The 25,946-nt window shown below is 49.1% G+C and overlaps 2 protein-coding genes across 3 annotated transcripts in view; one reads left to right on the plus strand and one right to left on the minus strand.

Annotated features, from left to right (window-relative positions):
* RUSC2 (RUN and SH3 domain containing 2) overlaps positions 1-24,419 on the plus strand; it is a 60,454-nt gene extending 36,035 nt beyond the window's left edge. The window contains exons 1-12 of one of the 2 annotated variants that reach the window (XM_007455957.1): positions 2,438-2,910; positions 11,584-13,680; positions 18,258-18,887; positions 19,103-19,288; positions 19,458-19,598; positions 20,754-20,830; positions 21,042-21,216; positions 21,307-21,412; positions 22,093-22,139; positions 22,593-23,403; positions 23,497-23,634; positions 23,719-24,419. In XM_007455957.1, the coding sequence (XP_007456019.1) occupies positions 11,652-13,680; positions 18,258-18,887; positions 19,103-19,288; positions 19,458-19,598; positions 20,754-20,830; positions 21,042-21,216; positions 21,307-21,412; positions 22,093-22,139; positions 22,593-23,403; positions 23,497-23,634; positions 23,719-23,920 (4,542 nt within the window). In that variant the 5' untranslated portion in view covers positions 2,438-2,910; positions 11,584-11,651 and the 3' untranslated portion in view covers positions 23,921-24,419. Of the gene's footprint in view, positions 1-2,437; positions 2,911-11,583; positions 13,681-18,257; positions 18,888-19,102; positions 19,289-19,457; positions 19,599-20,753; positions 20,831-21,041; positions 21,217-21,306; positions 21,413-22,092; positions 22,140-22,592; positions 23,404-23,496; positions 23,635-23,718 lie in introns of those variants that run through there. The other variant, XM_007455958.1, reaches the window with a different exon arrangement.
* Positions 24,420-24,526: 107 nt separating this feature from the next.
* The window catches only part of CIMIP2B (ciliary microtubule inner protein 2B), a 2,084-nt gene continuing 664 nt past the window's right edge, over positions 24,527-25,946 (minus strand). The window contains 5 exon segments of the mRNA XM_007455956.1: positions 24,527-24,615; positions 24,917-25,114; positions 25,191-25,242; positions 25,452-25,669; positions 25,758-25,946. The exon segment at positions 25,758-25,946 is cut by the window's right edge and continues 14 nt beyond it. Of these exon segments, the coding sequence (XP_007456018.1) occupies positions 24,527-24,615; positions 24,917-25,114; positions 25,191-25,242; positions 25,452-25,669; positions 25,758-25,946 (746 nt within the window).

The raw sequence follows: 25,946 nt of genomic DNA on the forward strand, positions 1-25,946 counted from the left end.
CAGTGGTTGAGAGTCTGCCTGCCAATGCAGGGGACACGGGTTCGTGCCCCAGTCCGGGAGGATCCTGCATGCCGCGGAGCGGCTGGGCCCGTGAGCCATGGCTGCTGGGCCTGCGCGTCCGGAGCCTGTGCTCCGCAGCGGGAGAGGCCACAATAATGAGAGGCCCACGCACCGCTAAAAAAAAAGAAAAAAAAAAATACACCTCTCATGAACTGATGTTAGTTTCTGATGAAGCTTCCGTCAGTATACAATGAAATAAGAAAAATAATGACTGTGCTTTTTTAATGAAATGATGGTGATAGTCGACGTAGGGTGTTTTTTGTTGTTGTTGTTTAATGATCTTACTTGGCGATATAAGATATTGGCAATCCCGTATTGATCCCCTGGCTTTTGTGGGATTTTTTTCTTGTCTGTAAAATCAACAACCTGCAGCCACAGTTCAGAAGACAGAGATCATTTCTGGCTCCAAGGTGATCAGTGAAGACTTGATGGAGGAGTTGATCTGGGCCTTGTAGGTTTTAGATAATTCCTCATAGGTTTAGCCAAGTGTAACAGGTAGGAGAATCTGAACAAAGAGTGGAAAGAGCTTATGAAACAGGTTTGAAGGACTACATGACCGGGGATGGGTAGTAAGGTTGGGTAGAGAGGGAGTAGACAGCCAAGATGGAGGACCTTGAAAGCCAAAATGAGTTTGAACTTGATTCTCTGGGTAATGGGAAACCATTAAAAGGGGCAGGAGTGACATGTTGAATAAAGATGGGGCTTCAGGAAGATGAATCTGGCAGTACTAGATAGAAGGTAAATTGCAGGTGAGAAGACTAGTTAGGAGGCAATTGTGGTTTATAATGTGACGGTTTTTATAGTTTGTTTCTAGCCAGAAAAGTATTTGATCTTCTCATCAAAGCCCTATAGATCTTTGGCCATAGTTGGTGGAAAGTAGGTGATGATGTGGTCTGTGATATAGTGAAGTAAGTTAAGCACTGAAAGTATGATAGCTGCCACCTTCTGTAGGCAGCTGGAAACATTTCCTAAGTAGTAGCTCTCTAGTACAATGCATGGCTTAGTCTCACAGAAATTTCAGGGACAAAGACCCTGGGCCCAGAGCTCTTACTGGAATTCTAAGCACTGGTCATGGAGATTGACTTTGCCCCAGCCTACAGCCCAGCTAGGGGAGAGGGAAGTACACTGACACCTTTCACTGTCCTTGACGGGATCGTTCATGGCTAGTTTTATGAACAGCTGCCTTCCTCTCTGCTTCCCTTCCTCATTGTTTCCTGCTTTGTAGAATCAAGAAGGCATATGGCCCCTCAAACATTTATTTCAAGGTTGGAGATAGGTTTGGGGTCTTCAGCAACGTCTTCTCCAACTCAGTTCATCTTAGGATGCTGTCCCTGAGCATTTGAGTCTCATAGGGAATAGAAGCAACAATAAGGGGAAAGAAACGACGTATCTTCTGGATCCTGAGTGGTAGCTGATGTGGTCCTGGCCAGTAGACCTAAGGCTTCTTTTTAGGGACCTGAAATCCAAGGGCTTGCCTGTGGCGTCCAGATGGTAGTCAGTACTGGAAGGAGCTCTATGCAGGGCTAGTGCTTGAGGGCCAAGCCCCATCTTGACACCATCTCTGTGTTCAAGGATGGCAGCAGGCGGCAGTGGCATGAACTGGACAGAGACATGCTGCTACTTACTGTACAGCTGGCTCTGGCTCTGGCTCTGGCTTCTCCGCTGTCTACTGATTCCCACAGAACTGGCCCAGAACCTGACGAGGGTGGAGCAGGGAAGGGGTGGAGGGCTCTGTAGTTCTTCAGACGGAACTGAGAATTTTCTCTGGCCTGGGGAAGACCACTCCTTTTCCTTAGCCTTCCTTTCCCTAGGAAAATAGGCTTCCTGCACCCTGGCCTGGCTAAAGGGACTCTGCCTTCCCACAGGCCCAGCTGGACCCCACTCAGTACTGACCAAAAACTGATGTAGGTGAGAGGGCGGAAGGTTCTGCTACAGCCCCACTAGCAGACCCTCTGAAGATCCAGGGAACTGAAGTGGACCCTGTGGTAGGAAGGGGGCCTGTAGCCAACTTGATCCTAAGGCTCACTACCACCCTGTATATAGAAGCCTCTATGGCCCAGTCTCTCTTTTTTTCTGAGACAGACCCCGTTTCTCTGAAGAGGCACGCCCTAGCAAGCCTATTGCCAAGTCTAGGAACTTGGTGTTACTGCTGGTGGAATGATGACTGGTCCCCACAGCCTCCCTGCAGGGCTTCAGGAACCCCCTCCCAGGCTGGCTGCTCCACCCTGAGGCTAGTCTGGAATCCTAGTGAAGGGAAAAAGCTGGAAAACAAGGAGTCATTCAGAGTGGGTGAAAAGAGGAGGGAGAGGTTTCTGGCTGAGATCTTAAAGGAGGGGCCTAAGGAAGGAAGGAAGCTCTGAGCCTCCTCCCAGACCTTTTCCCTGAGACTCCTAGGGATGAGAGAGGAGTGAGGCCCAGCTCTCTCGCTATTTTTCTTTGCCGCTTTGAGAGTTCTCATCTTCCAGCACTGACTGCCCTCTGTGGCTGACTCCTTTCTCTACCTTCCCCCTTCCCCAGGCTAAAGGGCCCACAGGGACTGGCAGGGAGGAAGGCTGAGCGGCTGTACTGTGGGCATGCCTATTCCTTTCCCTTCCCCCTTCCCTTAGCAGCAACGTCACCGCAGCACCAGAGGCAGCAGCAGCGGCAAGGATACTGGGGCTGGGATTGCGCAGCCTCCCTGCATTAGCAACGATGCCATTGTATTAGCAGAAATCAGATCTTAGGAAATCAGCCCAGTTCCCCCTGTGTGGTCCTGTGGAACAGTGCCTCAGCTCGAACTGTCAAGATAGAGCTTGGTCGGAGTGCAAAAGGAACAGAAGCCTCCAGATACAGCTAAGGCTCCTTACAGAGGTATGGCTCAGCGGAGCTGGGGGGAGGGGCAGGGCAGAGATGCTAGAATAACTGATCAGCACATTTGGGCCCTGGTTTCGAGGGTTGGCTTTGTCTTCCCGAAAGAGGGAGAGAGAGAGAGCGAGAGAGCATGAGCGCAAACATTAGACAAGCTCATCCATGCATACATTTGGGCTGTGGTGCAGAGATGGGGAAAAACAGGCTTGGGCTAATGCTATTTTGTCAAGAAGCAGAAAATTCCCTTCCTCCTTTCTGAGCATCTCTAATGAGGCTGTTATAGTGCGGGTCGGCGTAGAAGGGGTCAGATCTAGAAACAAAGGCTTAATAAGGAGGAGATACCCCTACAGCTACTGTAAGTTTATGATGGAGACATGCAGGGATCCACACGGGAGGTACTGGGAAGCATTGAGTCCATCCTTTACCTCCATGCACATATGTACATGCACATAGACACACATACCATATCTTCTGGAGCTGTGGGAGCCAAGAGGCTACAGATAAGGATGGAATAAGAAAGAATGTTGACCAAGAGGCTCCACATTATTGGTTGGTGGGGATAAGTAGTGCCTAGGGCACCTGACCTATTATAATTGGTCTTCTTATACAGGCTTAGATTCCTAACAGGAAGAGACCTGAGCATAAGTTGATACTCCCAAATCCACCCTCCTGCTCTCTTCCCTTCAATCCTGTCCAAGAGAGAACCCAGACAGGAAAAGGGTTATCAGTCCTACTGAGGTTCCCCATCAGACCTCAGGTCAAGGTCAGATTGCTAGAGAGTAACAGCTGAGTATCACCATCTTCCCTGTCCTCCTTCAGGAGGCTACAAAAAGAGGGAAGGGGTTCTATGACTGGCAGAAAGATGCTGAAGACCAAAGACAAGGGAAACCTTTCTTCTGAAGTTTAGAACATCTTCCTACCCAGAGTTACCCTGTTGCTGAGCAGATAGGAAGAGTTCTTTAAATTCCCATCTCCATTGATCACCTTGGTGGAGGATTCAAAAACATATGCTAATAGGAGTCAGTAGATCCATGTTGCACAAAATGTGGTTGGATAATACATTGGGAAGTTGTGGGAGGTGTTAGTTCCCAGGAAGCGCCTAGGAATGTGAACTGCAGAGCAGGGGAAAGGGGTGTTGAAGACTGTGAATGGGGCAGGGAGATGTGAGCTGGGAACTGGGGCAGGAGGTGGGATTGAAGAGTGTTTATTAGAGCATGGGGCAGTAATATGAAAGGGACTGTGGGTTCAGAGAATAGTAAAGTGGGTAAGTATAAACTGTGTAAATGGAAACTAGAGTGTGAGCCTATCCAGGAAAGGTAGGAAGCATCTGCTTTGGTAGCAGAGTAAATGTAGGGGCTTTAGGAAGAGGGTGTGGCCCTGATCTTTTCTCTGAGAGGCAGTTGTAGTGGAAAGAATTAAGAATTGGGCAGACCTGGGTTTGCGTCCATCTCAGCTGTATAATTATGGGCTAACTTCTCACACTTGCTAAGCTTCAGTTTTCTCATCTGTAAAATGGGGATGATTATGTCTACTTTAAACGATTATAGTGAAATTAGAGATGATATATGTAAAACACCTTACATGTAAGTTCTCAGTAAATGATCCCTAATAAATAGTATTATTATAATAGGCCAGGAGACACCCATTTGTGATGAGGGCCAGGAAGAGGGCTCTCGAGGAGAGCTTTCCCTGATTCTAGAGATCTAGACCTCGTAACTTTATGCTGACTAAGCCCACCACTTCTTTGTCCACCTGGTAGGCAGAGCTGAGCACTTTCTTCCACTTTCTTCCTATTCTGGGTTCTCTATTCCTTCCCCATCTTCATCTCCCATGTCTCTCCATTTAATCAGGGTACAAAAAGCATCTGGAATGAGCTCTTCCATCTCACTGTTTTCTCTTCACCTTTATTAGCGCTCATGGGCCACAATATTAAACTTGTCTTGTTATAGAACGTGTCTCTCCTGGGGGAGAAGTCTAATAGATATGCTCTCAGTAAATGTGTTCTGTGGTGTTTGAAATCAAGTCACATGTACAGTATACTCTCATTACATTCCTAACTGATCAAGAAAAAAGGTCAAACATTAGGATTCCTGACTCTTGACTTAATTCCGTCATTTATCCATTGAGAGATCTTGGGCAAGTCATTTGTTTTTTCTAGGTGTTGATTTCCTTATTTTTTTAAATAAAGAAATGGCTCTGCCTATTCTGGTGCATTGTTGTGAGGATCAATGAGATGACATACGTAAAGAAGTGCTTTGTAAAAAATGTGACTGTGTCGGGGCAAAAGGCAGGAGTACAAAGTCTAATGAGGTGTCTGTAGAATTTTACCTTAGTTGACTGAACTGGAGCTGTCTGTGGAGAAACTATTGGCAGATCAGGAAGGAATAAGACTTTCTCCGAGATACAAAAATATAAAATAAAATGGAATCAACCAGTGAAAGAGCTTTATGCTTAAAATAGGATTCAACACAACCTAAATATATAAGCTAAAACTATACAGCATTTAGGGAAAAAAAGAGGAAAATTTCTTTATGATCTTGGGACAGGCAAAGTTTTCTTAGACAGCATACAGAACGATTTAACCATAAAGAAAAAAACAGATAAATGGGACTTCATAAAATTAAAAATTTCTATTAATTAAAAAACACCATTAAGAAAACAAATGGGCAAGCCACATTTGAGAAAAGGCCACTTGAGAAAATATTCTCAAGACATACATCTGACAAAGGACTTGTATACAGAATAAATTTTAAAACTCCTCCAACTCAACAATAAAAAGACAAGTCAGTTTTTAAAATGGGTAGAACAGGAGTCAATAACTAACCTACTGCGCCTACCATGTTCCAAGCACAATGCGTGGGTTCTAGGGACACAGGGTTGCCTGTATCCCTAGATACAGTCCCTACCCTGTTCCTCAAGGAACTGCACTCTAGTCTGGGAACAGATACGCAAACATAACATAATAAACCTTCAGCGCCCTCCAGCCAAAGGTACTCCATCACCCTCCACATTCATTTGTGCTTTATCCCTGATTCAGAGAGTCAGCTTTCCAGACTCTATGTGTTGCTTTGTTTCTCCATTTGAATGCGTATATGACCCAGTCAGTGGTTTTGTGGGTCAAAATCAGAAACTTATGTGCGTATTACTTGTGAATGCCTTTTGAAAATGGTGCTATAAAAGGGGGTGGAGGGGTATTCATTGAAGATCAAGTGATGGCTGTAGCCCATAGGTACTCCTAAAATTGCTTCCATGTGTACAAGAAAGTTCTTTATGCTCCATTTAGTCCAGGCCTCAGATTGTGGCCTGGACCCTGGGGAAGCCTAGTACTGTACGTAAGGGGAAGCCCGCTTCCCAAGCCCCAAACCCACAGTATCTGTAGCACTTAAAGAAAAAAAACTGTTTAAATTATGTACATAGGGGCTTCCCTGGTGGCGCAGAGGTTAAGAATCCGCCTGCCAATGCAGAGGACACAGGTTTGAGCCCTGGTCCGGGAAGATCCCACATGCTGCGGAGCACCTAAGCCCATGTGCTACAACTACTGAGCCTGTGCTCTAGAGCCCATGAACCACAGCTACTGGAGCCCACGTACCTAGAGCCTGTGCTCTGCAGCAAGAGAAGCCACTGCAATGAGAAGCCACGCACCGCAACGAAGAGTAGCCCCCGCTCATCACAACTAGAGAAAGCCCGCGCACAGCAACAAAGACCCAACACAGCCAAAAATAAATAAATAAATAAATAAATAAATAAATAAATAAATAATATATATGTACATAACAGATATTTATTAGAAAGTTAGATGAAACAAAAAGAATAAAATTAAAAAATAATCGAAAATCACTCAACAGCAATAATCACTGTTAACATTTTGTTGTAAAGTCAGCCGACCATATCTGCGGGTTGTGCATGCATAGATTCAACCAACCGAGGATTAAAAATATTCAGGAAAAAAAGTTCCAGAAAGTTCCAAAAAGCTAAACTTGAATTTGCCGTGCTCTGAAAACTATTTACATAGCATTTACATTGTATCAGGTATTACAAGTAATCTGAAGATGATTTAAAGTAAATGGGAGGATGTGTGTAGGTTATATGCAAATACTATGACATTTTATATAAGGGACCTGAGCACCCTTGGATTTTGGTACTGTTTATGCTTTCAAGTTTTCTTCCAAGTATATTGCTATGGTTTGAATGTCTGTGTGTCCCCTCCCCGCCATCCATGTGTTGAATTCTAAGTCCCAAAGGTAATGGTAGTAAGAGGTAGGGCCTTTGGGAGGTGACTAGGTCTTGAGAGCAGAGCCCTCCTGAATGAGATTAGCACTTTTATAAGACAGAAAGTTCCCTTGTCCGTTACACTATGTGAGGACACAGGTAGAAGGTGCCAACTATGAACCAGAAAGTGGGCTTTCACCAGAACTCAGCCATGCTGGAACCTTCATCCTAATCTTGGACTTCCCAGCCTCCAGAACGGTGAGAAATACATTTCTGCTGTTTATAAAGCCACCCAGTCTGAGGTATTTTGTTATAACAGCCTGAATGGACTAAGACAGATATAGAGATATATTTATTTACAACAATGGTGTCATACTGTAAATTCTGTTTGTAATCTGCTATTTTCACTTAATAGTTTGTGAATATTTTCGCAAGTCAATAATAATCAAATTAACACAACATTGTTTTAATGATACTCTTGTTCTGTACGTTTTTGGTTTTTCTTTTGGCTGCGTTGCATCTTCATTGCTGCTCGTGGGCTTTCTCTAGTTGTGGTGAGCAGGGGCTACTCTTCGTTGCAGTGCGCGGGCTTCTCAGGGCTTCTCATTGCGGTGGCTTCTCTTGTTGCAGAGCACGGGCTCTAGGTGCACAGGCTTCAGTAGTTGTGGCACCCGGGCCCAGCAGTTGTGGCTCGTGGCCTTTAGAGCACAAGCTCAGTAGTTGTGGCACATGGGCTTAGTTGCTTCGCGGCATGTGTGATCTTCCCGGACCAGGGCTCGAACCCGTGTCCCCTGCATTGGCAGGTGGATTCTTAACCACTATGCCACCAGGGAAGTCCCTGTTCTGTACTTTTAAAACTGATTATTGTTGGAATTTTAGTGTGTTCCCAACTTTCTGTTATCCTTGTGGCATATATATTTGAGTTCAAAGTTTTCTTGGCAAAGGAAGAGAAGAGATGGGAAGGAGTGAAGGGGAAATTATCTCACATACCTCATAGCAAAACTTCCTAAAAATTATCTTTATCCCTCTCTACAAAATCCATACTGTAAGGCAGCTGTTCCTCTCTTTTCTTTTTCTCATCTTGTCTCTGCAAATACCCACTCCTCTCCGCTGCTAAACATTGGTTCCCTTCCCTCTTCCCATAAACCTTAATCTTTTTTCCTACTTAAAAATTATATCTTAACAACTTTGTTAAGGTATAATTCACATACCATAAAATCCACTCTTTTATAAAACTGAGACATAATTCACATTCCATAAAACTCTGGAGTTTTTATTTTATTCACAGACTTGTGTAACCATCACTGCTGTCTGATTTCAGAACATTTTCATCACCCCCGAAAAGAACCTCCATTCCCATTAGTAGTCACTCCCCACCTTCCAGTCCCTCAGTCCCTGGCAACCACTATTCTACTTTTTGTTTCTGTGTATTTGCCTATTCTGGACATTTCATGTAAATGAAATCATATAACATCATACAAAGAAGCCTTTTATGACTGGCTTCTTTCACTTACCTTTTCGAGATTCCGTCATGCTGTATGTAGCATGTGTCAGTACTTCATTCCTTTTATCGTTAAATAATATTCCATTATGTATAATAACCATATTATGTTTATCTGTTCATCAGTTGATGAACATTTGAACTGTTCCCGCTTTTCTGGCTACTGTGAATAATGCTGCTGTGAATATTTGTATACAAGCTTTTGTGTGAACATATGTCTTCATTTCTCTTGGGTATATACCTCGGAGTAGAATTTCTAAGTCATATGGTAACTCTATGTTTAACATTTTGATGAACTGCCAGATTGTTTTTCCAAAGTAACTGCACCATTTTACAATGGCTCCAGCGCTGTTTGAGGTTGCAGTTTCTCCACATCCATCCACCAGCATTTGTTATTGCCTTTTATCTTAGTGGGAATGAAGTAGTATCTCATTGTGGTTTTTATTTCTCTAATGACTAATGACGTTGAACATCTTTTCATGTGATTATTAATCGTTTGTATGTCTTCTTTGGAGAAATGTCTACTCAAGTTCTTTGCCCAGTTTTTAATTGGGTTATGTACTTTTTATTGTTGAGTTGTAAGAGTTCCTTATATATTCTAATCAGAAGACTCTTATCAGATACACAATTTGCAAATATTTTCTCTCATTCTGTGAGTTGTCTTTTCACTTTCTTGATGGTCTCCCTTGAGGCACAAAGGTTTTTGATTTTTATGAAATCTACCTTATCTATTTTCTCTGTTATCACTTGTGTTTTGGGTATCATATCTAAGAAAGCATCCCATCTTAATCTTAATCTAAGATAATGCATTTACTCCCATGTTTTCTTCTGTAACTCTTAGCCTTGTGGCTCAGTTTAGCCTCTCTGATTTCTGCCTTTCTGCATATCTACTCCTTACCTCAATCAACACACAAAGGCTTGGGAAGTCCAACAGAGGAGCCTTCCTCTCAGAAAGGAAAGGAGGAAGAAAGAAGGTAAATACTTGCTTTTTAATTTTAATGTAATTTAACTTAACACAAAAGAATATATTTAATAGTGTCCCTTGCACATGTATTTATTAGCCATTTGAATTTTTTCTTTTGTGTGTTGCCTGTTCATGTCCTTGAGCATGTGTGGCTTGCCTGGCTCTTTACTGTACTCCACATGAAGAGCTCTGATCCTGTGATCTAAATGAGTTACACTTTTAAAAATTGGTGGTATATGGGTTCAACTAAGTGATGCAGAACTTATAGGCAGTGAGGGGTTTAGACTCATGGTAGGTAAGGAAAATGACAGGAATGATAAGGAAAAGAAGAGAAATGAATGAATTAGGAGAAATTAGGTAGGAGAAGTCTGAGCAAGTGAAGTCTTTTGGGACCTGAACTTGGTGGCACAGGAGACTAGAACTTGAGGAGGCCATTCTGCCATGGTCCAGCCAAGAGACCAGAGAAGCTTAGAATGGGCTCTGTGTAGAGAACTTGACCTTAACCTATCAGAAGTAAAACTGGGAAGAGAAGACTTTTTAGGGGACCCTCATAGTTAAAGTTTTGGCTAAAACTGGGCAGAATCTGGGCACTTCAGATCTGTACCCTGAGCTAGATAAATATTAAGAATATTTTTTGCCTGGGGACTTCCCTGGTGGCGCAGTGGTTAAGAATCCGCCTGCCAATGCAGGGAATGTGGGTTCAAGCCCTGGTCCGGAAAGATCCCACATGCTGCGGAGCAACTAAGCCCGTGTGCCACAACTACTGACCCTGCGCTCTAGAACCCGCGAGCCACAACTACTGAGCCTGCGTGCCACAACTACTGAAGCCCGTGCGCCTAGAGCCCCTGCTCCTCAACAAGAGAAGCCACCGCAATGAGATGCCCGCGCACTGCAACGAAGAGTAGCCCCTGCTCGCCACAACTAGAGAAAGCTCGTGCGCAGCAGCGAAGACCCAATGCAGCCAAAAATAAATAAATTAATTAATTTTTTTTAAAAAGGATATATTATGCCTCATGTTTGCAAAGCCTTATCTGATGTTGTGCTAGAATGATACAAAAAAGATAAAAACAGACCTCTACCCACCTTGAGAAGGAAGAGGCTGGCATCAGCCATACTAGTAGTCTGATGCCTAACTCGGTCTCTATTCAAGAAGCTCCAGTACAGTAGTGGAGATAGTGAGGATCTTTAGCCCACAGCCTTCAGAGAGGGACAGGTATTCTGGGGCTCAGAGGAGGAGAAAAGGTGTCCAAGATGACATAGGCGTCAAATGATATAATACATTAAAATTTATTTTTCTTGCAAAATTAGAGCTGGGCTTCCCTGGTGGCGCAGTGGTTGAGAGTCCGCCTGCCGATGCAGGGGACGTGGGTTCGTGCCCCGGTCCGGGAAGATCCCACATGCCGCGGAGCGGCTGGGCCCGTGAGCCATGGCCGCTGAGCCTGCACGTCCGGAGCCTGTGCTCCGCAAATGGGAGAGGCCACAACAGTGAGAGGCCCGCATACCAAAAAAAAAAAAAAAATTAGAGCTTATTGCTATGCATACATGATACATTATTTGTGATTTTCCACCGCATCTGTAAACGTGCTGTAGCTGTGTCTAAGACATCTCTGTATCTCCTCAGTGCCTAGTACCCTTTCAGGCATCTTAGACGGTTTTTTCTTAGTTATGTCATTATTCACACATTTTTTGTACTCAGGACTAGTCATTATTTACTGCTAAGAAAGAGAAGGAGAAAATGCTGTCCCTGAGATTCCCCAGACCTTCAGATGTGGCATTTTGTTGCAAATGGATGCATGATGAACTTAAAATGAAGGGGAACTCAAGAGCTGGACCTGTGCAACGCAGAAAATGTGCCCTGACGGGCTGTGTTATGCAGCTGCATCTTGACTCTGAATCTTTTTTCCTCTTGGGCTCTTCTCCATCTGAAAATGATATGGGTAAGGGCATGTCCCTGACTTCGGGAAGGTGACATTAGGTTCCCTTTCTTTCCCTCTCTCTCCAGGTACCAAGCTCTCCTGATGAAATGTGTTCTGCCCCACTGGGCTCCGGGGGCAGTGTCTGGTGCTGTTGATGCCCTTGTTCGAACTTTCCAGAATGGATAGTCCCCCAAAGCTGACTGGAGAGACCCTCATCGTCCACCACATCCCCCTGGTACACTGTCAAGTCCCAGACAGGCAATGCTGCGGAGTGGCAAGTGCAGGTAGTGGGAGCACAAGACCCAATCCCTTCTACCCACCTGAGCTGGGCATCACCCAGCCTGATCAAGACCTGGGACAAGCCGACTCCCTGCTATACAACAGTCTGCATTCTGCTCCCGGGGGATCTGCGCGATCTGCAGACAGCACCAAGAACAGGGGTCGGGATGGAAGAGGCCCCGGGGCCCCTAAACGACACAATCCCTTTTTGCTGCAAGAGGGTATTGCTGAGCCAGGACTTGGTGACCTGTATGACGACAGCATTGGTGATAGTGCCACCCAGCAGTCCTTCCACCTGCACGGGGCTGGCCAGCCCACCTTCCATCCCTCCTCTTTCCAGCTGCCACCACCTGGCCCCAGAGCGGGCAGGCCATGGGAGGCAACACATAGTCGGGCTGGAGTGGTGGAGGGGCAGGAACAGGAGCCAGTGACCACCTTGGATGCCCAGCAGTGCAGCAGTAGCCACAGCTGCCGGCCAGAGCCAGAAGCAGAGACCATGGAGCTGGATGAGTACGGGGGCCCTGGTGGGAGTGGCAGCGGGGGTGGAGCCAGTGATACCTCTGGCTTTTCCTTTGACCAGGAGTGGAAGCTCAGTTCAGATGAATCCCCAAGGAACCCCAGATGCTCAGGCTCAGGACCCCAGCACTGCCGCTGCAGTAGCACATCCAGTCAGTCCGAGGCGGCTGACCAGTCCATGGGCTATGTGAGCGACTCCTCCTGCAACAGCTCAGACGGAGTGCTGGTCACCTTCAGCACCCTCTACAACAAGATGCACGGCAACTCCCACGCCAATCTCAACTCTGCCCCGCAATCTTGCAGCGACTCTTCCTTCTGCAGCCACTCAGACCCCAGCGCCTTCTACCTGGACCTGCAGCCCTCCCCAGCCGAGTCTAAGATGTCCTGTGAGTCCCACCACCCTGACAGTGGAGGGAGGGAAGGTGGCTATGGTTGTCCTCATGCCTCGTCTCCTGAGCTTGATGCCAACTGCAACTCCTACCGCTCGCACTGTGAGCCCTGCCCAGCTGTGGCTGACCTCACAGCCTGCTTCCAGAGCCAGGCCCGTCTTGTTGTGGCCACACAGAATTACTACAAACTTGTCACCTGTGACCTGTCCTCCCAATCATCCCCAAGCCCAGCTGGCTCTTCCATCACCAGCTGCTCAGAGGAACACACCAAGATAAGTCCTGCGCCAGGCCCTGGCCCAGACCCTGGCCCTAGCCAGCCCTCTGAGTATTACCTGTTCCAGAAGCCAGAAGTCCAGCCAGAGGAACAAGAAGCAGTGGGCTCCGAAGTGGAAGTAGCCGCTCCCGTGGGCCCCACTGTGATCGAGGGGCAGGTGTACACTAATACTTCACCCCCCAACCTCAGCACTGGACGCCAGCGCTCTCGAAGCTACGACCGTGGCCTAGAGCGCAGCCCTCCTATCCGCCTGGGCTCACTGGAACGCATGTTGAGTTGCCCAGTACGCCTGAGTGAGGGCCCTGCAGCCCTGACCGGGCCTAGTTCCCCACCTCGGCGGGTCACCTCCTTTGCTGAACTCGCCAAGGGCCGGAAGAAAGCTGCAGGCTCTGGCTCCCCGCCACTGCGAGTGAGCGCTGGGGACTCCTCCCAGGAGTTCTCACCCATCCAGGAAGCCCAGCAAGATAGGGTGGGCCCACTAGATGAGGGCACTCACTGTAGCCATAGCCTTCCACCCATGCCCTTGGGGCCAGGCCTGGACCTGGTTGGCCCAGAGCCCTGGTCCACCCAGGTCTGTCAGGGCCCCCAGTCCAGTGAGATGCCACCTGCTGGCCTCAGAGCTGCTGGGCAAGGCCCCCTGGCCCAGCTGATGGATCCAGGGCCTGCTCTCCCAGGGAGCCCAGCCAGCAGCCATACCCAGAGGGATGCAAGAGCTAGAGCTGACGGTAAGGAACCTAAAGGCTGGAGAATACCAGGGTGTGTGCATGGCCTCCTCAGTAGTAGGGCCCTGCCCACCACCCCACGCATACCACTAGAGGTTCCTCAGCCTAGATCAATCATCTTTCCAGTCCAGAGCATGTCCTACGGTTGTAATAGGGGGAAGGAGGATAGAGAATAAAAAATACACCAAGGAGATAAAATTAGCACAACTTAGAGATCGATGTATCGGGAAAGGAAGTACTCAGAAGATTGTGATTCTAAGCCCGGGTGACTGGAAAGATGTTGATACATCGTTAGGGACTGCAAACACAGAAGTAGATTTACTGGAAAGGGAATAAGGCATGAGTTCCATTTTGGACATTAAGGAATTTGCAGTGTTTAAGGGAAATGTCCAACAGGCAAACCACCCTGGGTATCAGTAAGTTCATTCTTTGATCAGTGATTGTAGCCACTCTTCAAAGAACCTGAGACCTGACACTTAACCTTTAAGCCTCCCAGGCCAGCTCTTTCACTATTTACTTTATTACACTTAAGTAATTATTTTTTAAAAGCTCTGTGTTAAGTGGGTGCTGGTGATAGATGAGAGGAACAATCTCTGTCCTTAAGGAATTCCGATGAAGGGTGGAAACAGAAAAGGAAACAAAATTAAAATGTAGAGATGGCAGTGTGTGGTACTAGTCTATGAGAGGGATAGCTAAACAGACCAAAATGTCAGAGGAGTGCTAATACGGTTTACATTTAAGCACAGTCTAGAAAAATGATTAGGAATAGGCTTTGTGGAAACTCGTAAAAAGAACATTGTAGGCCCATACAGTAGTCTATACAAAATCACAAAGGCACAGAATATCTTGATGCTTTCCAGAAACTGCAGATAAGTTAGTATAGCCATAGTGGAATGTGGATGGAACCATTAAAGGATTTTAATCAGGGAAGTGGCATTTTTGGTTTGTTACAGCATAGTGGCATGTTTTGATTTGCATTTTAGAAAGATTTCTGATTGTTTGGGTGGAAGGTAGATTAGAAAGGATGTCTCCCTGGAGGTCAGGAGACCCCTGTGATCAGAGAGTCATTGGAATAAAAATAGTAGTTGAAGCTATGAGTGGATGAGAACATCCAGGGAGAATGTGTAGAGTTATAAAGGGAATGATGGACGGAGCCCTGGGGATGCAGTGATTTAAGGTTGAGCAGAGCAACCCTCAAAGGAGACTGAGAAAAATTAGCCAAGAAAATAGAGGGAAAACCAGGAGAGGGTGAAGTCACAGGAGCCAAAGGAGGAGAGGGTTTCAAAGAGTTAGTTCAACAAATGAGTTCTGAAAAGAAATCACTAGGATTAAGGCTGAAGAACCCCAAGAGCAGCATTTGGGAGTGGCCAGGGTAGAAGCCAGATCTCAGAAGGTTTGGAAGGAAAGGGCAGATGAAGCAGGGGAAAGGTCGATAAAGGGGAATTGGCTGTCTGTAGCCTTAGGTTGGTCTGTTGGCTTCTCAAAGGAAAAGGGTTAAAAAAAAAAAATCATAAACGGTGTTATCTCTGCTGTTAGGGAGATCACAGTCTATCAGAAGACTTCACACTCCTAAACATACACAGAGGAGGTGCCCTTGGGGGAGGGATGCAGTAGGGTCTCTAGGGAAGAGGGGGGTCAGAAACAGCATGGATTGGCCAGAGTGCTTTGGAACCCACGCTCTTCTGAGATTGCAGTGTCTGGTGGGTGATATCTAGGCACAGGGGATGCTGTGGCTTGCACTCTGAGGGCAAGAGCAGCCCTGGTCAGAGATGGGAGGAGAGGCCTTAACAGTGTTTTTGCCATCAGGTAAGAATTTTCATATCGAGATGCTGTTTTGTTCCACAAGTCTCCAGTGACTTACCACAGGGCTTTTTTCTCGATTCTGTACGACTTTTTTTTTTATATATCAAAAAATGATGACAAAAGAAGTGAGATCTCTTTGAGATTCTGAGCAGCAGACTCGAGATCCAAAAGGGTTTTACCAAGTCGGGAAAGAACGTTTTGTTCTTTCAGGGACCAATATGAACTTTGATAATGTAAGCTGTACTCGAGTTGATTTGGGATATTTAATTGATTGCAAACTCAGAATGAGTCAGCAGTTTGGAAGGGCTTCCAAAAAGTTAAAATGGTTGGATTCATTTAGAGACTCGAGAAGGGAGGAGTTGATAGTCCCCCTCACCCTTGTGAACCACTTAGAGCCCTCCTGGAAGTTCTGGACACTCCATTTTAAGAGGGAACTGAGGGGCTGGGGCTGTGTCGCCCACAGAAGAACAGACTTGGGTGAATATGGTCTCTATCTCCAATTTTCTTAAGGGCTGTCACATAGAAAATGAGAAAACTTATTCCCTGAGGGTAGAACTGATACCCACTCCCCACAGTAGACACCCCTCCCCCTTCCCTGATCTTACTGCCTGAGAACTTAGCAGGGAGGATTTTTAAAAGAGTAGGAATAGATAGTCTAATTCAGACGTACTCTACATAGCATGTACAGTAAAGCTGGGATTGGGAGGGCCTACTCTGATAGCCAGCGTCAGCTCAGTCTTGAAATTTGGTATTTAAATAAGTGGAGAGGATGAAGACATTCCCAGTAGGAAAAGCAGTGTGCTTAAAGATGGGAATGGGGTGGGGGTGGGGGGGAAGAGTGGTGTCAATGAGCATGGCAGGTGTGGACGTTTGAGGGGAGAGCAGCTAATTTGTGGCAGGTGTGGACACCTACCTGACTGAGAAGATTAGCACCACAGGAAATAAAATACTTCCTAAAGCTGGTATATGTAAGAAGATTTGGATGCAGTGAGCCTATACTGAACCGAGGGTGACAGTGAGGCTTCATTCATTTAACAAATCTTTATTCAGTACCTACCATGCACCAGGGTCTGTTCTAGGCACTGGGGATACAGCAGTAAACAATTTAAAAATCCCTGCTTTTCTGGAGCCCTTATAAGGAGTAATGGACAATAAACAAATAAGATAATTTCTGATAGTGAAAAATGGCTAAAAAGGAAATAAAACAGGGTGATGAGAGCATGACTTGCCAGAGGGACTGCGGTGGTCAGAGAAGGTCTTAATGAAGTGATGCTTGAGCTGATGCCTGAATGATGAGACAATTTCAGCGAGAACAAAAGGCCCCGAGATGTTAATGAACTTGGCATGTTGAAGGACAGAAGGAGGTATGCTGGAGCATAGTAAGCCAGGGAGAATGACAAGGGTTGTTCTCTGATCACTGACTGGGAATAGCAGGAGGGTATAGTCTGAAAATGTCCACTGAGAGTGGTTCTGAAACATCTCCTTTACAGGGTGTGTTCACCATCCCCTTAAGACTCGCTGAAGTAAATAAATGGGGAAAGATGAGGAATAGGAAAATCCAGCCTGATATCATTTCATGTGTAGTACAATGTGGTAAAGAGAACACTAGCCCCGAAGTCGAACTCTGACTTAGGCAGAATTCTAGCTCTGCCGCTTTCTAGTTGTGTGACCTTGGGCGAATGACTTAATCTCTAAATTTCCAATACCCAGATCTTTCAAGTATGGATACTAATTCCTTCCTCAGAACTCTGGAGCCAGGGGTGCCAATGAGCCACACCCAGGGTTTCAGGTGGTATGGATGCTTATAGCGCCACCTTGTGTTCTTTCACATGTGTACAGTGTGTGCCGTGTTTCATTAGCTGCACAGCCCATACACAAAGACTTTCCCTCTGTGCAGTGTCCTGTTGTGTGAGTGAGTCCCGTGTTTTGGAGTGAGTCCCATGTTTTGAGGGATACTGACTAGAAGATTGGCTGAAAGAACAGGAGAGGACCACTCCTGGGGAACACACCTCTATGTAGAGGGAGCAGATGTGGACTCTGGGGCTCCAATACCAGGATCATGAAAGAGTGGGAGTAGGGTGGATAGGGTGACAGGGGGGCTGATTCTAGCTGCAAGTAAAGAAATATTTTATTGTGGTTAGATTTGCTCAAAAATGAAATGTGTCGGCACTAGTGGAGACAGGGGATGGTGGGCGAAAGCTTGAAGCAAATTAACATCTTGACCCTGAAAATATATTACTAACTCCAAGTCTTTAGGCCTTAGAAACAGAGAAAATGATGGTTCTGCCATTGGCAGAAATGGAAATCATCAGGAGAATGAATGAGGTGTTTTAAAATGGCAAATTTTAAATGAAAGCAGAACCTCAAGCAGAATGATCTAGAGATCAAGAAGAAGGTTGGGCTAAAGCCATGGGTTCAGGAGTCGCCTGTATGACTGTCTGAACGTGAACAAGGCAGGGAAGAAAGTGTAGAGTGAAATATAAGAATTGAGCCTTAAGATACGCCCATCTTTGAAGTCAAGAAAATGAAGAAGGGCTGAACAGTCAAGAGGTACAAGACAGGTCAATGTCATAAAAACAGCAGGAAAAGTTTTACACAAGACGGGAGGAGCACATTCCACAAACTTGAATTACCCCCACCCCATTCAATTCCTTCAGCCCAGGTCCTGCCCCTCTCATCCCCTTTCCCCAGGGAGCGTCATCTCCTGACTGCTTCTTGTCTTCCCCTCACGTGAGTTCAGTGTTCATCTGATTCCTTCTCCATCCCTGTTGCCGCAGGGGGTGGTGCTGAGAGCCGACCAGTCCTTCGCTACAGCAAGGAGCAGAGGCCGACCACGCTGCCCATCCAGCCCTTCGTGTTCCAGCACCACTTCCCCAAGCAGCTGGCCAAGTCCCGGGCCCTCCACAGCCTCTCCCAGCTCTACAGCCTCTCGGGCTGCACCCGTGCACCGCAGCGTGCCCCCCTGGCTGCCCCCACTGCTCAGGTCCCAGCGCATGCTCCTTCAGGGGAGTCTCAGGCATCCACCAGCGGAGGTGCCAGGAGAGCTGGGCCTGAGCCACAAACCTCACGGCCGTCACCCCTGGGCAGCTACTCCCCCATCCGGAGTGCCGGCCCCTTTGGGCCCAGCACCGACTCTTCTGCCTCCACTTCGTGCTCCCCTCCCCCAGAGCAGACCACAGCCACAGAAAGCCCACCTCCATGGGGCCGCTCCTGTCCTCCTGCTGTCCGGCCTGCCACCTCCCAGCAGCCACAAAAGGAGCATCAGAAGATACTGACCTTGGCTGAGTACCGACTCCATGGAACAGGAAGCTTGCCTCCTCTGGGCTCCTGGAGATCTAGCCTCAGCCGGGCAGAGAGCCTGGCCCGGGGAGGTGGTGAGGGCAGCATGGCTTCCAGGCCCAATAATGGTATGAGGTTCAGTGCCTGCCCCCCACCCCACCCCAAGCAAGCTACCTCCCCCACTGAATGGTTTCTTATACTCCAGCTTGGGGTCAGAGGTTACGGTGTTTGCATCTGTGGCTAACATCCCAACCCTCATGTTTTATATGGGCCCGCTGGGTGGGTATGAAATGCTGTCTTCTAACTATTTCCTGTCTCTTTTGCTAATCTGTTCTGCTTTCAGCCAACCATCTATCCCCTCAAGCACTCAAGTGGAGGGAATACAGGAGGAAGAACCCTCTAGGGCCACCTGGTTTGTCAGGGAGCCTAGACCGAAGGCCACAGGATGGTCGACTGGCCCGAAGGAACCCCATCTTTGAGTTCCCTGGCTCCCTCGGTGCTGCTGGCCATCTGAACTGCCGGCTGAATGGTGTGTGGGCCAGGTCCCCAGTAAACCCAGGGCAGGCTCTGCCATAGCGGGGAGGGGCTAGAGAATGGGTCAGTCCCAAAAATCACACGGCTCAGAGGGTATGAGGCACAGAACTGAGCTGCAACTCAGAAAGAGAATTGCTTGGGATTGATTTTTCTCTTCTTTTCAGGTCAAGTAGTGAAGCCGTTACCACTGACCTGCCCTGACTTCCAAGACCCCTTTTCCTTGACTGAGAAGCCTCCAGCTGAGTTCTGTCTGTCCCCAGATGGCAACTCAGAGGCTGTTTCCATTGACCTTCTTCAGAAAAAAGGTGAATATTACTCCTAGCTCCGGACGGGAAATCTGCTATCACTACCTATATGTGCCTGTTGCCCTACTATCTAGCCCTTCAGAATATTTCCCTGTTTTAGAACTCCAAGTGCTGGGAGGGAATTAGAGAGCACAGGTACTGGGGCAAGAGGCAGAAGTCTTTGTACTGTGGATCGTGAGTATTTGCAAGTGAGCAAGGATCCTTTATCAGATGCTTAAGAATCAGGTTTTAGTTTCCTCCCTCAGGGAGCTAAGTATAGTGAGGGAGACTCCCATGTGCTATACTGGGGGAGCTCAAGTGCTACAAGCTCTAGCGGTTTGGGTAAACATGATGGTAACACCTAATAAGGTAAGGACTGACAAGGAACCAGTCTATTTAGCAGACCTGTTTAAGTGAGATGATGGGGAGAGGATTGAGCATAACTGCGGGCCTTAGAGAAGCAGCCTGTGAAAGGGAGAAAGATGAAGCTAAAGTCCCTCGCAGAGGCAGAGTGGGGGACTCAGAGTTTAGGGAGAGGGAAGAACCTTAGGCAAGAAGGGGAATAGCCACCTTCCGCCAAGTTGGAAAGGGATTAAGAGAGGGCAGGTGGGAAGGAAGATAGTTGTAACGTAGTTCTGTCTTTTGGATGGACAGGGAAGTTGAATTCATCACCAGTGGCCTCTGTTCTCTGTGTGAAGTAGAGCCAAGGGCTTGAGAGAGGGGTCAAGATTTGGCAAGGCAACTTGAGAGCATAGCAAAGGGTGCTACAAGGCACACATCAAAGAAGTGCCTCTCCCAGGCACTGGTGTGAGTAGCGCTGGACTTTCTCCAACAACAGCCCATAGCCTGGTTTCTCAGAGTAGAGAGGACAGACGGTTAGAGTGATCCAGGTTTGGAGCAAGAGGGCAAAGAAGTGAGGTTGTTGAGTGTCTTGACAATGGAATCATTGAGGTGGGTCTGGGCAGGGAGGTGAAAACAGGAGGGGCTTGAGAACTGGGCAAAAACAGGAAGAGGCCAGGGCCTGGTGTGTGTGCAGGGGCAGAGAGAGAGAGTGAGTGAGTGTGTGTGGGGGGGGGCGCGGGGGAAGCCCTTCCCTCTCCCCACCGAGGGCTCAGTCCCAGCTGAGTTGCCCAGGGACTTGATTAGGGACCCATCACATCAAATTCTCACTTGCAGGGCTGGTGAAAGCTATTAACACGGCTGTAGACCTCATTGTGGCCCATTTTGGCACAAGCCGGGATCCTGGGGTAAAGGTAGGCAAGAAACTGTGGAGAGCTGAGCTCTACCCTGCTGACCCTCACCTATTCTCTGCTACCACCTGCCCTTGCTCTCTTGCCTCTAGAACTCAGAGTTGGGTACTTAGAGATGGGGATCGCAAGAGAAGCACCGTAAGGACTAAGAGAGTCAGAGAGGACCAAGGTCAGGCTCCAGATGATTCCCTGTACTTCCCTACTGCATCCACAGGCAAAGCTGGGGAATAGTTCTGTGAGCCCCAATGTAGGCCACCTGGTTCTGAAGTACTTGTGCCCTGCGGTCCGGGCGGTGTTGGAGGACGGGCTCAAGGCCTTTGTGCTGGATGTCATCATCGGGCAACGGAAGAACACCCCGTGGAGTGTGGTTGAGGCTTCCACACAGCTAGGTAAGTGCTGGCTGGCAAGATAGGGACCCCAGGCTGAATTTTAGGGTTCCAGGATTGAGCACATGACCTCCAACTCTGGCTTCCTCCCAGGCCCATCCACCAAGGTCTTGCACGGCCTGTACAACAAAGTCAGCCACTTCCCAGAGCTCACCAGTCATACCATGCGCTTCAACGCCTTCATCCTCGGCCTGCTCAAGTGAGTGTGTGGAAATCTACAAACCACCGGTCCCCTCCCCTGGGCTCTGGCACCTCCAAAGAACCAGCTCCCTAGACTGGGTCAGAAAGGGTGGATCTGCAGGATCTTTAGCCAGGGCCCAGGCTCACTTTCTCCCCACCTAGCTACAGCCTCTCTCAGTAGGTCACTGGTCTCCCACCAGACCCATCAGTCTCTGGCACTGATCACCAACATGGTCTTCTGCTTTTATAAATCCATCATCTGGCTCATTTGGAAGTTAACCTGGTTCTCAGTTTCTTTTATTGGATATTGTAACCCTGATCCTGTCCATTCCAGCACTGCTTCCAAATCCTGCTTGACCCAGTTCACCTTGGCACCCACATCACAGTACCCTTCTTTTCTCAAGTATGGGCCGAGGTCATCCCCTTTGGTCCTGAGCTATCCTGTCCTCTCACTCAGCAGCTGCCCTGACTTCCTGGGTCATGGGCAAGCCAACTCCATTCTAAGAGGAAGTGATTGGCTTGTGAATCACATGTTCACCCCCTCCCTATTAACCAGGTAGCATCACTGCCATAGCAGGGAGATGTTCACCTATACCTCTGCCCTGTGCGTGACCCCCCCCCCCATATCTGTCTTCTTTGTATCTTATCATCTGGCTATATCCACACAAGACTCAACTCTCTTCACCTATCTCCCTACAGCATCCGGTCCCTGGAGTTCTGGTTTAATCACCTCTATAACCATGAAGGTAATGCTCAGAACCCTGCTCTGTCTTGCAAACTCAACAGAGGCCAGACCTCAGAGGATCAAAAGAGGGACGCACAGCTGTCTTTTCAGATGCTGGAAGTGGGGAGGAGGACCACACAAGCTTTCATCCTCAAGGCTTGGCCTTCTACCCAAGTCCTCTCCCAGCCTCTGCTTGTGTTAGAGCCTTGGAGTCAGCGGGATACTCAGGCAATCTGGGAGTCAGGGTGGCCAGGAACCTCTCTCCTCTGAACTCACGGCTGCCATTTAAGATTGTGGAGCTTCTGCACTGCACAACTTCAGAAGGCATCGTTTACACTGTAGTGCATCTAAGTGGCACGGCACACAGCCTGTGCAGCAGTACGCAGTGGCTCCACCCAGGTTGCCTTTCACAGGCCCACCCCAGGCCGGGCTCTGCTTCTCTGTGTGGCTCAGTCCCTCTCTCTTTCTCCCCTAGATATCATCCAGACCCACTACCAGCCGTGGGGTTTCCTGAACGCGGCGCATACGGTGTGCCCTGGCCTCTTGGAGGAACTGCTGCTGCTGCTCCAGCCCCTGGCCCTCCTGCCCTTCAGCCTCGACCTGCTGTTCCAGCACCGGCTGTTGCAGAGTGGGCAGCGGCAGCGGCAGCACAAGGAGCTGCTGCGGGTGTCCCAGGACTTGCTGCTGTCCGCCCACTCGACACTGCAGCTGGCCCGCTCCCGGGGCCAGGAGGGCCCTGGAGACATGGACGGGGCGGCCCATGGAGAGCGGGTGAAGGGTGTGGGTGCCCCAGAAGGTGGAGAAGATGAGGAAGAAGAGAAGGAGACAGAGGCAGCTGAGAGCTCAGGGCGTGGCAGGTGGGCCCGAAGTGGGCAGGCTGGCTGGTGGTACCAGCTCATGCAGAGCTCCCAGGTCTACATCGATGGCTCCGCTGAGGGCTCTAGGTTCCCCCGGGGTGGCAGCAATAGCAGCAGTGGCAGCAGCACTGAGAAAAAGAAAGGGACAGGAGGTGGGGGGCCACCCCCCCGAGAGGGAGTCGTGGAGGGAGCTGAGGCCTGCCCTGCCCCTGAGGAGACCCTTGGCCGGGAAAGGGGCTGGCCCTTCTGGATGGGGAGCCCCCCTGATTCTGTACTGGCTGAGCTGAGGCGCAGCCGGGAGAGGGAGGGGTCCACTGCCCCCCCAGCAGAAAATGAGGAAGGAGCCTTAGAGCCTTCACCCGGGGTCATCAAGTGGGGACACCTCTTCGGGTCCCGAAAGGTTCAGCGGGAGGCCCGGCCCACAAACAGGTAAGAGACAGCCCCTGGTGTAGACAGACGGGCGGGGGTGCCTGCTCTAAGCCAGGGCACAGACAGAGCCAGAGCCCGGCCACTATCCCCTAGGCTACCCTCGGACTGGCTCAGCCTGGACAAGTCCATGTTCCAGCTAGTGGCGCAAACAGTGGGTGCCCGCCGGGAGCCAGAGCCCAAGGAGAGCCTGCAGGAGCCACACTCTCCAGCCCTGCCTTCTGGCACTCCATGGTGAGCCCTGGGAGACAGAGGGATTTGGGGGCTGGGTTTGGCTCTGGGTGGGGTTTCTCTGACCTCCATTTGTTGTTTCCCCAGCGAGGTGAAGGCACTGTGCCACCATCTGGCCACAGGCCCTGGACAGCTGAGCTTCCACAAGGGAGACATCCTGCGGGTGCTGGGGCCAGCCGGAGGAGACTGGCTGCGCTGCAGCCGTGGCCCTGACACTGGCCTGGTGCCTCTGGCCTATGTGACTTTGACCCCAACTCCAAGTCCAACCCCTGGAAGCAGCCAAAACTGAGGCCCTGTGCATGCTGGTGGCCTCAGGGACCCTCACAACCCCTAGACTCATAGCCTGAGAGCCCTTCCCAAGCCCTCTGGCCTGGTTACAGAGAGTAGACCGAGAGCTGGGGGCCACATACCCCTGTGCTCTGTATCAATTACTCCCCCTTAACTGTCCCAGTGACCTCGTCCAGATCTCCCCCCAGGAAAGGAGGGAAGGGACGCAGCACTGGGCTGCCAGAATTTCCCCCGCCCATCTTGGCCAGCCCTCCCATGGGTACAGACAGGCATGTCCCTGTGGAGGGAGGTGACCAGAAGGCCCGTTTGTGGGGGTCCCTAGGCCAGGTGGTGAGAAGGATGGGTGACAGTACTGGGGCCAGTTCCCTGAGCCCCCAGCTGTAAGTAGGCTGTGGCCAGTGCCTGGTGGTCAGAGGAGGGAGGAGGAGCCCAGGCTCTGTTTATGTATTTATTTATTTATTTATTACACCTATTAATAAAAAAGGTGCTCAGCCTCCAAACCATTCTCTCTTTGTGCCTTCTCCCACCCTCCAGACCATCTTTCTTCTTTGCAAAAGGATGGCTGGGATAGGATGAAAAGGAAAGAGAGAACTTGAAGTCTAGGTACCTATGCCAGGAGCTGCTTCTGGATGGTGCTGAGGCCCAGAGCATCATGGGTGAGATGCCCATATGTGCGGCCAAACTGGAACTTTTACCCTGTGTGGCCAAAAGATTCTGTCATTTGTAGCCAGAGGCATAGAAAAGTTATTTCTCAGCCAGTTGCCTAGAACCTCCAAGTTATCCTTCAAAATCTGGTCCTAACTACTCCCTAGGAGCTACATCAGTTTCCTTTTCTGCCCAGTGATAAAGCTGACCCAAGGTCCCCCCATATCTACTAGTTCCAAGCCCTAAACCACCTCCACCTATCACACACACACACACACACACACACACACACACACACACACACACACACATATTCCAGTCCCCAAAGCCTCCCTCTGGGGGCTGTCCTCACCTGGCACATAGCCCCCATATTTAGGTACAAGGCCCAGGTTCTGAGGGTAGGTCCTGGAAAGTGAGGGGAGATGTTTAGGATCCTTCTGGGATCTGCCCCCTGACTTCATCTGTCCAAATTCCTGCAGTGCCTGGTTGCTGAGCACAGGAAAGCTGGAACCGAAGAGGAAGCGAGCACGGGGTACATAACCAGTGAAGCCTAGGGGAGGGGGATACTAAGTCAGTACCTCCTGGGCACCTCCCCAGCCCTCTGGTCATTACCCACTTCCTCTCACCTGACATGAAGAACTTGCGAGGATCTCTGTCATCCATGGAATAAGGGGAAGCCTTCTGAGGAGAAGTTGATAGAAGAAAAACAGGGCTATCAAGTTCAGCCCCTGGGCTGTAACACAAGCTCCCAGGGAGGTGAGGCTGGCGGTCTAGCCCACATCCCCTGTCCCACAGCCATGCTACACATGACCACCCCAGACCTGGCCACACAGAGGTAAGGCTCCCCACTCCCACCTCGTACTCCCCATCAGCCTTCTCGGTCTCACTTGTTCCGCCTCCTGCCCCAGCTCTGGCTCCTTTTCCGTCTCTAGCTCTGCCTCCAGCTTTGGCTCTTGGTCTTTCTCCACGTCTTTCTCTCCCTTGGCCTCCTTTGGCAGCTCCTGACTCCTCTGTCGCCCATACCACTGAGTGAAATCATTCAGAGCCTCAGCCCAGACCTGGCTGCTGTTCTTGGCAAAGATGAACTGTGCCTGGGGTACAAAACCTAGGTAGGCAGGGGGCAAGGACGATTTGTTAGTGTGTGGGACCCATGTTCTGGGATGGGGGGTACCTGTTCATACCTGTGTACATACCTGTGTACCCAGGGATCATGCTGGAGCTGAGCCTTTCGTGTCCACGCCTGACAGGCAGGCTTTTCCTGGGACCCTCGGGAGATCTTGGAGGCCGGATGGGAGGCAGAAGTGTGCGGTGGGAAGGGGGCCGGGCTAGGCCAGGAGAGCCGCGAAGTAGCTGCCCAGTCATCTGCCCATAGGTCCGGCCCA

Source organism: Lipotes vexillifer, unplaced genomic scaffold (genome assembly GCF_000442215.2).
Source record: "Lipotes vexillifer unplaced genomic scaffold, Lipotes_vexillifer_v1.1 scaffold920, whole genome shotgun sequence".
NCBI lineage: Eukaryota > Metazoa > Chordata > Mammalia > Artiodactyla > Lipotidae > Lipotes > Lipotes vexillifer.